Consider the following 12201-nt stretch of genomic DNA (forward strand, 5'->3'; position numbering starts at 1 on the left):
GAGGACATCAGGCACCCAGAAAAGCAGCCCAACTCTTCGAAAGGAGGTAGGAAAAAATATAAAATACAAAAAAAGAGACAAAAGAGGGAGGGATGGAGTTCCGTCCCGGGAAGGGAGTCTTAAAAAGAGAGAAGTTTCCAAACACCAGGAAACCTTCTCACTGCCGAATCTGTGCCGAGCTTTGGAAGCACAGAGGGCAACGTAAAAGGGAGGAAAAATAAATAAATAAACAATTAAAAATCGCAGATTGTGAGCCCTACGGTAACTCTCCCAGCGGAGAAGCAGCGCAGACGCCTGCACACGGCATTAGCAAGCGGGGGCTGGGCAGGGAAGTGCGGCGCGGGCTGTGTCCCTTAGAGTAAGAATCAGGCCGAATGTTCTGAGCGCTATCTGAGCGAAATAATTTGGACTAGCAAACCAGACTGTGGGATATCTACCACACGAAAAGCCAGCCCTAACCTAAGACACCGCCAGGCCCGCGCACAGAACAAAGGACTGAACAGAGATAGCCGGCTGCAGACCTTCCCCCTCCGGTGACAGGCAGCCAGAGCCGGAAGGGGGCAATCGCAGCCCCATAGGGACACTATCTATAAAACTGTAAGCAGGCTTCTTTGCTAACTAAAACTTCTTGGGGGTCTGGACGGTCAACATCTGCCTGAGAAGGTGCGCCGGTTTTACACCCAGATAACCAAGTGGCGGGGAGGCGATAAGTCGCAGCATTGGCGCCCGCCAAACACATTACCTGAGCTGCTCGGATCTGGGAAGAGCACAAAACGCAGGCCCAACCGAGTCTGCACCTCTGAGGACTACCCGAGTGCCTGAACCTGAGCGGCTTGGACCTGGGACCTCAGCCCAGGGCCGGCCTCTGATTGTTCCCGGCAGAACAACCTAGAGCCCGAGCAGGGTGGGCAGGGAGGCTACACGCGCCGTGAGCGGGGGCAGACCCAGTGTGGCTGAGGAACTGCGAGCGCACGCCAGTGTTATCTGTTTGCAGCATCCCTCCCTCCCTCCCCACAGCACGGCTGAACAAGGGAGCCTAAATAAAATTAAAAAAAAAATAGTGTCCTCCACCGTCCCCTTTGTGTCAGGGCGGGAACCAGACACTGAAGAGACCAGCAAACAGAAGAAGCTATAACAGAGGGAGACACCTTGGAAGCTACAGGCCATAGATTAAAACCCTGTGGTTACTACGGATTACATAGGAAGGGGCCTATAGATCTTGAGAAATGTAAGTCGGACTAAGGAACTAGCCAAAAATGAACTGAACCCACAATACAACAAACCCGGAGAAAGACCTAGATATATTTTTACTATTTTTACGATCAATCTTTCTTTTTTTTTTTTTTAAATTTTAAGTCCTCTATTGTCCTTTAATTTTCACTTTTATAACTATTACTTTGCAAAAAAAAAAAAAAAGACCCTATTTTTTTTTCTTCTTCAGCAAACTTCATATATATATTTTATAATTTTTTGACCGTGTTTTTGTTTTTGTTTTTGTTTTTGTTTCTTTTTCTTCTTTTTTTAACATTGTATTTTTGAAATTCCAAACTCCACTCTAGATTTTTAATTTTAGCCTTTTGGTATATGTTATCAATTTTGTACCTATAGTTTTTTTCATAATTTCTGTGACTTTTTTTTTCCTCTGTTTCTTTCTCTTCTTCTTTTATATAACATCATATATCTGCAACTCCAAACTCTACTCAAGATTTTTAATTTATGCTTTTTGGTATTTGATATCAATTTTGTACCTGTATTTTCTTTATAATTTTTGCGACATTGTTTTTGTTGGTTTGTTTGTTTTCTCTCTTTATTTTTCTTCTTCCTCTTTTTTTTTAACATTGTATTTTTAAAATTCCAAACTCTACTCTAGATTTTTAATTTTAGCCTTTTGGTATATGTTATCAATTTTGTACCTATAGTTTTTTTTTTTTTATAATTTCTGTGACTTTTTTTAATTTTTTTCCCTCTGTTTCTTTCTCTTCTTCTTTTATATAACATCATATATCTGCAATTCCAAACTCTACTCAAGATTTTTAATTTATGCTTTTTGGTATTAGATATCAATTTTGTACCTGTATTTTCTTTATAATTTTTGCGACATTGTTTTTGTTGGTTTGTTTGTTTTCTCTCTTTATTTTTCTTCTTCTTTTTTTTTTTAATGTTGTATTTTTGAAATTCCAAACTCTACTCTAGATTTTTAATTTTTGCTTTTTGGTATTAGTTATCAATTTTGTACCTGTAGTTTCTTTATAATTTTCGTGACCTTGTTTGTTTTTCTTTATTCGTTTTTTCTCTCTTTCTTTTCCTTCTTCTTTTCATTAACATCGCATTTTTGAAATTCCAAACTCTACTCTAGATTTTTAATTTTTGCTTTTATGTATTTGTTACCAATTTCGTACCTTTAAGAACCCAATCTTCAGGACCCATTTTTCACTAGGGTACGAGATTACTGGCTTGACTGCTCTCTCTCCCTTTGGACTCTCCATTTTCTCCACCAGGTCACCTGTATCTCCTCCCTAACCCCTCTCTACTCTACCCAACTCTGTGAATTTCTGTGTGTTCCAGACGGTGGAGAACACTTAGGGAACTGATTACTGGCTGGATCTGTCTCCCTCCTTTTCATTTCCCCCTTTTATCCTTCTGGCCACCTCTGTCTCCTGCCTCCTTCTTCTCTTCTCTGTATAACTCTGTGAACATCTCTGAGCGGTCCAGTTGTGGAGTGCACATAAGGAAGTGACTACTGGCTAGCCCACTCTCTCCACTATTGATTCCACCTCATCTCATTTGGGTCACCTCTAACTCCCTCCTCCCTCTTCTCTTCTCCATGTAATGCTGTGAACCTCTCTGAGTGACCCTCACAGTAGAGAAACTTTTCATCTTTAATGTAGATGTTTTATCGATGGTGCTGTATAGAAGGAGAAGTTTTGAAACTACTGTAAAAATAAGACCGATAACTGGAAGTAGGAGGCTTAAGTCCAAACCCTGACTCCAGGGAACTCCTGAATCCAAGGAACATTAATTGACAGGAGCTCATCAAACGCCTCCATACCGACACTGAAACCAAGCACCACACAAGGGCCAACAAGTTCCAGGGAAAGACATACCAAGCAAATTCTCCAGCAACAAAGGAACACAGCCCTGAGCTTCAAGATACAGGCTGCCCAAAGTCACCCCAAAACCATAGACATCTCATAACTCATTATTGGACATTTCATTACACTCTAGAGAGAAGAAATACAGCTCCATCCACCAGAACATCGACACAAGCTTCCCTAACCAGGAAACCTTGACAAACCACCTGTACAAACCCACACACAGCGAGGAAACGCCACAATAAAGAGAACTCCACAAACTGCCAGAATACAGAAAGGACACCCCAAACTCAGCAATTTAAACAAGATGAAGAGACAGAGGAATAGCCAGCAGATAAAGGAACAGGATAAATGCCCACCAAACCAAACAAAAGAGGAAGAGATAGGGAATCTACCTGATAAAGAATTCCGAATAATGATAGTGAAACTGATCCAAAATCTTGAAATTAAAATGGAATCACAGATAAATAGCCTGGAGGCAAGGATTGAGAAGATGCAAGAAAGGTTTAACAAGGACTTAGAAGAAATAAAAAAGAGTCAATATATAATCAATAATGCAATAAGTGAAATTAAAAACACTCTGGAGGCAACAAATAGTAGAATAACAGAGGCAGAAGATAGGATTAGTGAATTAGAAGATAGAATGGTAGAAATCAATGAATCAGAGAGGACAAAAGAAAAACGAATTAAAAGAAATGAGGACAATCTCAGAGACCTCCAGGACAATATTAAATGCTACAACATTCAAATCATAGGGGTCCCAGAAGAAGAAGACAAAAAGAAAGACCATGAGAAAATACTTGAGGAGATAATAGTTGAAAACTTCCCTAAAATGGGGCAGGAAATAATCACCCAAGTCCAAGAAACCCAGAGAGTCCCAAACAGGATAAACCCAAGGCGAAACACCCCAAGACACATATTAATCAAATTAACAAAGATCAAACACAAAGAACAAATATTAAAAGCAGCAAGGGAAAAACAACAAATAACACACAAGGGAATACCCATAAGGATAACAGCTGATCTTTCAATAGAAACTCTTCAAGCCAGGAGGGAATGGCAAGACATACTTAAAATGATGAAAGAAAATAACCTACAGCCCAGATTATTGTACCCAGCAAGGATCTCATTCAAGTATGAAGGAGAAATCAAAAGCTTTTCAGACAAGCAAAAGCTGAGAGAATACTGCACCACCAGACCAGCTCTCCGACAAATACTAAAGGATATTCTCTAGACAGGGAACACAAAAAATGGTGTATAAATTCGAACCCAAAACAATAAAGTAAATGGCAACGGGATCATACTTATCAGTAATTACCTTAAACGTAAATGGGTTGAATGCCCCAACCAAAAGACAAAGACTGGCTGAATGGATACAAAAACAAGACCCCTACATATGTTGTCTACAAGAGACCCACCTCAAAACAGGGGACGCATACAGACTGAAAGTGAAGGGCTGGAAAAAGATTTTCCATGCAAATAGGGACCAAAAGAAAGCAGGAGTAGCAATACTCATATCAGATAAAATAGACTTTAAAACAAAGACTGTGAAAAGAGACAAAGATGGTCACTACATAATGATCAAAGGATCAATCCAAGAAGAAGATATAACAATTATAAATATATATGCACCCAACACGGGAGCACCGCAGTATGTAAGACAAATGCTAACAAGTATGAAAGAAGAAATTAACAATAACACAATAATAGTGGGAGACTTTAATACCCCACTCACACCTATGGATAGATCAACTAAACAGAAAATTAACAAGGAAACACAAACTTTAAATGATACAATAGACCAGTTAGACCTAATTGATATCTATAGGACATTTCATCCCAAAACAATGAATTTCACCTTTTTCTCAAGCGCACATGGAACCTTCTCCAGGATAGATCACATCCTGGGCCATAAAGCTAGCCTTGGTTAATTCAAAAAAATAGAAATCATTCCAAGCATCTTTTCTGACCACAATGCAGTAAGACTAGATCTCAATTGCAGGAGAAAAACTATTAAAAAATCCAACATATGGAGGCTGAACAACACGCTGCTGAATAACCAACAAATCACAGAAGAAATCAAAAAGAAATCAAAATTTGCATAGAAACGAATGAAAATGAAAACACAACAACCCAAAACCTGTGGGACACTTTAAAAGCAGTCCTAAGGGGAAAGTTCATAGCAATACAGGCACACCTCAAGAAACAAGAAAAAAGTCAAATAAATAACCTAACTCTACACCTAAAGCAACTAGAAAAGGAAGAAATGAAGAACCCCAGGGTTAGTAGAAGGAAAGAAATCTTAAAAATTAGAGCAGAAATAAATGCAAAAGAAACAAAAGAGACCATAGCAAAAATCAACAAAGCCAAAAGCTGGTTCTTTGAAAGGATAAATAAAATTGACAAACCATTAGCCAGACTCATCAAGAAACAAAGGAAGAAAAATCAAATCAATAAAATTAGAAATAAAAATGGAGAGATAACCACAGACAACGCAGAAATACAAAGGATCATAAGAGACTACTATCAACAATTATATGCCAATAAAATGGACAACGAGGAAGAAATGGACAAATTCTTAGAAAAGTACAACTTTCCAAAACTCGACCAGGAAGAAATAGAAAATCTTAACAGACCCATCACAAGAACGGAAATTGAAACTGTAATAAAAAATCTTCCAGCAAACAAAAGCCCAGGTCCAGATGGCTTCACAGCTGAATTCAACCAAAAATTTAGAGAAGAGCTAACACCTATCCTGCTCAAACTCTTCCAGAAAATTGCAGAGGATGGTAAACTTCCAAACTCATTCTATGAGGCCACCATCACCCTAATACCAAAACCTGACAAAGATCCCACAAAAAAAGAAAACTACAGGCCAATATCACTGATGAACATAGATGCAAAAATCCTTAACAAAATTCTAGCAATCAGAATCCAACAACACATTAAAAAGATCATACACCGTGACCAAGTGGGCTTTATCCCAGGGATGCAAGGATTCTTCAATATCTGCAAATCAATCAATGTAATACACCACATTAACAAATTGAAACATAAAAACCATATGATTATCTCAATAGATGCAGAGAAAGCCTTTGACAAAATTCAACATCCATTTATGATCAAAACTCTCCAGAAAGCAGGAATAGAAGGAACATACCTCAACATAATCAAAGCTATATATGACAAACCCACAGCAAACATTATCCTCAATGGTGAAAAATTGAAAGCATTTCCTCTAAAGTCAGGAACAAGACAAGGGTGCCCACTTTCACCATTACTATTCAACATAGTTTTGGAAGTTTTGGCCACAGCAATCAGAACAGAAAAAGAAATAAAAGGAATCCAAATTGGAAAAGAAGAAGTAAAGCTCTCACTGTTTGCAGATGACATGATCCTCTACATAGAAAACCCTAAAGACTCCACCAGAAAATTACTAGAACTAATCAATGACTATAGTAAAGTTGCAGGATATAAAATCAACACCCAGAAATCCCTTGCATTCCTATACACTAATAATGAGAAAACAGAAAGAGAAATTAAGGAAACAATTCCATTCACCATTGCAACAGAAAGAATAAAATACTTAGGAATATATCTACCTAAAGAAACTAAAGACCTATATATAGAAAACTATAAAACACTGGTGAAAGAAACAAAAGAGGACACTAATAGATGGAGAAATATACCATGTTCATGGATTGGAAGAATCAATATAGTGAAAATGAGTATACTACCCAAAGCAATCTATAGATTCAATGCAATCCCTATCAAGCTACCAACAGTATTCTTCACAGAGCTAGAACAAATAATTTCACAATTTGTATGGAAAAACAAAAAACCTCGAATAGCCAAAGCGATCTTGAGAAAGAAGAATGGAACTGGAGGAATCAACCTACCTGACTTCAGGCTCTACACAAAGCCACAGTTATCAAGACAGTATGGTACTGGCACAAAGACAGAAATATAGATCAATGGAACAAAATAGAAAGCCCAGAGATAAATCCACGCACATATGGACACCTTATCTTTGACAAAGGAGGCAAAAATATACAATGGATTAAAGACAATCTCTTTAACAAGTGGTGCTGGGAAATCTGGTCAACCACTTGTAAAAGAATGAAACTAGAACACTTTCTAACACCATACACAAAAATAAACTCAAAATGGATTAAAGATCTAAACGTAAGACCAGAAACTATAAAACTCCTAGAGGAGAACATAGGCAAAACACTCTCTGACATACATCACAGCAGGATCCTCTATGACCCACCTCCCAGAATATTGGAAATAAAAGCAAAAATAAACAAATGGGTCCTAATTAACCTTACAAGCTTCTGCACATCAAAGGAAACTATTAGCAAGGTGAAAAGACAGCCTTCAGAATGGGAGAAGATAATAGCAAATGAAGCAACTGACAAACAACTAATCTTGAGAATATACAAGCAACTCCTACAGCTCAACTCCAGAAAAATAAATGACCCAATCAAAAAATGGGCCAAAGAACTAAATAGACATTTCTCCAAAGAAGACATACAGATGGCTCACAAACACATGAAAAGATGCTCAACATCACTCATTATCAGAGAAATGCAAATCAAAACCACTATGAGGTACCATTTCACACCAGTCAGAATGGCTGCGATCCAAAAGTCTACAAGTAATAAATGCTGGAGAGGGTGTGGAGAAAAGGGAACCCTCTTACACTGTTGGTGGGAATGCAAACTAGTACAGCCACTATGGAGAACAGTGTGGAGATTCCTTAAAAAACTGAAAATAGACCTGCCTTATGATCCAGCAATCCCACTGCTGGGCATACACACTGAGGAAACCAGAAGGGAAAGAGACACGTGTACCCCAATGTTCATCGCAGCACTGTTTATAATAGCCAGGACATGGAAGCAACCTAGATGTCCATCAGCAGATGAATGGATAAGAAAGCTGTGGTACATATACACAATGGAGTATTATTCAGCCATTAAAAAGAATACATTTGAATCAGTTCTAATGAGGTGGATGAAACTGGAACCTATTATACAGAGTGAAGTAAGTCAGAAAGAAAAACACCAATACAGTATACTAACGCATATATATGGAATTTAGAAAGATGGCAACAATAACCATGTGTACAAGACAGCAAAAGAGACACTGATGTATAGAACAGTCTTATGGACTCTGTGAGAGAGGGAGAGGGTGGGAAGATTTGGGAGAATGGCATTGAAACATGTAAAATATCATGTATGAAATGAGTTGCCAGTCCAGGTTCGATGCACGATACTGGATGCTTGGGGCTGGTGCACTGGGACGACCCAGAGGGATGGAATGGGGAGGGAGGAGGGAGGGGGGTTCGGGATGGGGAACACATGTATACCTGTGGAGGATTCATTTTGATATTTGGCAAAACTAATACAGTTATGTAAAGTTTAAAAATAAAATAAAATTTTAAAAAAATTACATAAAGCTTATGCAAAGGTTAATTGAGACATACTTAATTTTATATAAGATTTTTGGAAAGTACTGGTAGAGACTGTAGTCAGGGTTCTCAGAGAAAGAGAGCCAATAGGATATGTAGAGGTAGGGAGATTTGTAGATGGTGTTGGAGAAGACTCTTGAGAGTCCCTTGAGCTGCAAGGAGATCCAACCAGTCCATTCTGAAGGAGATCAGCCCTGGGATTTCTTTGGAAGGAATGATGCTGAAGCTGAAACTCCAGTACTTCGGCCACCTTATGAGAAGAGTTGACTCATTGGAAAAGACCCTGATGCTGGGAGGGATTGGGGGCAGGAGGAGAAGGGGACAACAGAGGATGAGGTGGCTGGATGGCATCACTGACTCGATGGACGTGAGTTTGAATCAACTCCAGGAGTTGGTGATGGACAGGGAGGCCTGGTGTGCTGCGATTCACAGGGTCACGAAGTGTTGGACACGACTGAGCGACTGAAGTGAACTGAACTGAGATAGACAGATATTTAGAGAGAGGGTGAGAGAGAAAGAGAGATTATATATCTACATAAGAAAGAGAATTTTAGGAATTGGCTCATGTGGTATAGGTGGCTGGCAAGTTTGAAATCTACAGAGCTAGCTGAAAACCCAGGAAAGAGGTGATGTTGTAACTAGAGTCCAAAGGCAGTTTGGGAGCAGAATTCCCTCTTCCTCTTCCTCTGGTGACCTCTTTCTAAGACCTTCAACTGATCAGATAAGACCTATTCTATTTTAGGTACTATGACCTAGCCAAGTGGACACTTGTTAACACAAGTTAGCCATCATAAAGACTAACTAGTTCCTGGAAATAGTTGACATTTTATTATTTTAAAACTTATTCAAAGTTTCTTATTTTCACTTTACACTGTTAAGTCTAAGAAAAAAAAAAAATAATGTGAAGCTAACTATGACTTGCCATTAAATCTTGAATCATTTTTACTTCAGAAATGTCAAAAGTGAAAATGCATGAGTTGACAAAGCACAAAGCTCTATTTTCATAATAATTAGTTTCATTGTCAGCATTGTCATCATCATCATCATTGTTTGTCCTGGAAAACTCTTTTATATCAAGCAGTTGTGTTTCCCTTGTTTCCCAGACTCTTCCTGTCCACGTGCTACCACACCACTATTCTCCTTCAATGACCCTCTGTTTTTGAAGTATTGAGACTTGTATCCCTAATGGTTTCTCCAGTGGAGACATATGGCTTGCTTAGGAGCTTTTTCCAATAGAGATTCTTTAAGGAGGTGACTTTCATACTTTTGTGTCCATGGTTCACAGTAAGACACATATTTAACAGATATACACACTCACACAATTGATTCACCTTACTCTGTGTGAGCCTCTGAAATTTTCTAATCTATTTTATGTTAAAGTGAAGTCACTCAGTCGTGTCTGACTCTTTGCGACCCCATGGACTGTAGCCTACAAGGCTCCTCTGTCCATGGGATTTTCCAGGCAATAGTACTGGAGTGGATTGCCATTTCCTTCTCCAGGGGATCTTCCCAAACCAAGGATTGAACCCGGTTCTCCCACATTGTAGACAGACACTTTACCGTCTGAGCCACCTTGTTAAAATTCATTGAATTGATTTCATGATCAGTAAGGGACATATGACCTAAAATTAAAAAGAAATATTGCTCTAATTGAAACAGCTACAAATTGCTTACACAGGAAAGAAGAAGGCAAGCAATGGCCTGAAGAATCAACAGTATCATATCCATGGGAGTCTGAAAAATTCAGAACTAAAGGGTATATGAAATAGAACAAGTGTGCCCCTAAATAGAACAAGTGTGCCCCTAAAAAAAGGAAAAGAAAGGGATGACAGGGAATGAGATAGTTGGATGACATCACCGACTCAATGGACATGAGTTTGAGCAAACTCCAAGAGATGGTGAAGGACAGGGAAGCCTGGTGTGCTACAATCCATGGGGTCTCAAAGATGCACATGACTTGGTGACTGAACAACAACAACAAACACAAAATAATGGTCATTCTCTCTCACATACACATACACACATACATGTCCACACACGTATTGTTCTGACATGATGCCTCCTTTCCTGTGTATCTGACCTGAAATTGACATTACAAATCTCTGGAATCAGAATCACAAGTTAGCTGCAAAGAAACAATTATCTTCCTGTAAAACTCCACTGAGGAGTACATTTTCCTTTGTGATTAGCTGGCACATTATCTTTTGTAACTATAATAACTCTGTCATTTTGCAGAAAATAGAGGGTCTGTCCATCTGCAAGCAAGGAAACAAGTTATTGAGTAAAGGGCCCCTGAAAGAGAGAAGACCCTGCTTTATAACATTTCAGCATTATACAAGGAATTGTGTGTTGTTATTGTCCTGGAACAGAGCAGTTTTCATGGACGAAAGAACCTCAGGATGAGTACTGCCTGCCTACATCAGTGCCCTCCTGCATCCAACAGGCTGCGGTCTTTCCCAAGAACCTTCCGCATGGCCCACTTCACATCCTTGTTTCTCAGCGTGTAGATGAAGGGATTCAGAGTGGGGGTCACTAGGCAGTAGAAGAGGGTGAGAAACTTGCCCTGGTCCTGGCTCGCTATATTCCCAGGCTGCATATACATGTAGATGATGCTGCTGTAGAAAAGAGATACCACAACCATGTGGGAGGAGCAGGTGTTAAAGGCCTTTTGCCTCCCGGCTGCAGACTGGATCCGCAGCACCGCAGCTGCAATATAACCGTAGGAGACAAGTATCATTGTGAGCGGCACAAGAACGATGGGAATGGCCAGGAAGAAAGCCAAGCCTTCAACCCGACTGGTGTCCACACAGGAGATTCGAATGATAGCTGGCATCTCACATACAAAGTGATTGATGTGGCGGTGACCACACCTCCCCAGGGACATCGTCAGTGGGGACATCAAGATGGAGTTGGCAATCCCACTAAGCCATGCGAAGGCTGCCAGCTGCAGGCACAGCTGTGGGTGCATGATGGCCATGTACTGAAGCGGCTTGCACACAGCCACAAAGCGGTCGTAGGCCATGACAGAGAGTAGAATGCACTCAATGCCCCCCACAGAGAGGAAAGCAAAGAGCTGGATGACACAACCCACATAGGTGATGGTTTTGTATGGGCCCCAGAGGTTGACCAACATCTGGGGAATGCTGCTGGTTGTGTAGCAGAGATCCAGGAGAGACAGGTTGCTGAGGAAGAAGTACATAGGTGTATGCAATTGAGGGTCCACCAGGGAGAGAAAGATGATCGTGGAGTTGCCAGCAACAGCCAGAAAGTAAAAGATCATATTGACAAAAAACAGGACCATCTCCAGCTTCGGCCAGTCAGAGAACCCAAGCAAAATGAAATCTCCTCCAGAGCTCTCATTGTTTCTCTCCATCACCTTTGGCTTGATAAACCTATTTTAATATGTGTTCTATTATCCATACAGAAAAGGTGCATCTTATTTTATCCCCAAAGTAAGAACACTTTTTATTTTGCTACCCACACTATTTAAATGGACTGTTTCCAGCTGATTACTGGGAATTGCAGGGCAAGACATTAAGTAAAGATGTGTGCATGCATGCTAATTCGCTTCAGTCGTGTCCAACTCTTTGTGACCCTATAAACTGTAGCTGGCCACACTTCCTTGTCCATGGGATT

General features: G+C 39.8%; 1 protein-coding gene across 1 annotated transcript; it reads right to left on the reverse strand.

The window, feature by feature from the left end:
* Positions 1-10814: 10814 nt before the first annotated feature.
* Positions 10815-11938, reverse strand: LOC102411366 (putative olfactory receptor 2W6). The gene has a single exon (XM_006054724.3). It carries the CDS (start codon positions 11936-11938, stop codon positions 10985-10987), a length of 954 nt encoding a protein of 317 aa, XP_006054786.3. The 3' UTR covers positions 10815-10984.
* Between the last annotated feature and the right edge of the window lie 263 nt (positions 11939-12201).

This window comes from Bubalus bubalis, chromosome 9, assembly GCF_019923935.1.
Source record: "Bubalus bubalis isolate 160015118507 breed Murrah chromosome 9, NDDB_SH_1, whole genome shotgun sequence".
Taxonomy (NCBI): Eukaryota; Metazoa; Chordata; class Mammalia; order Artiodactyla; family Bovidae; genus Bubalus; species Bubalus bubalis.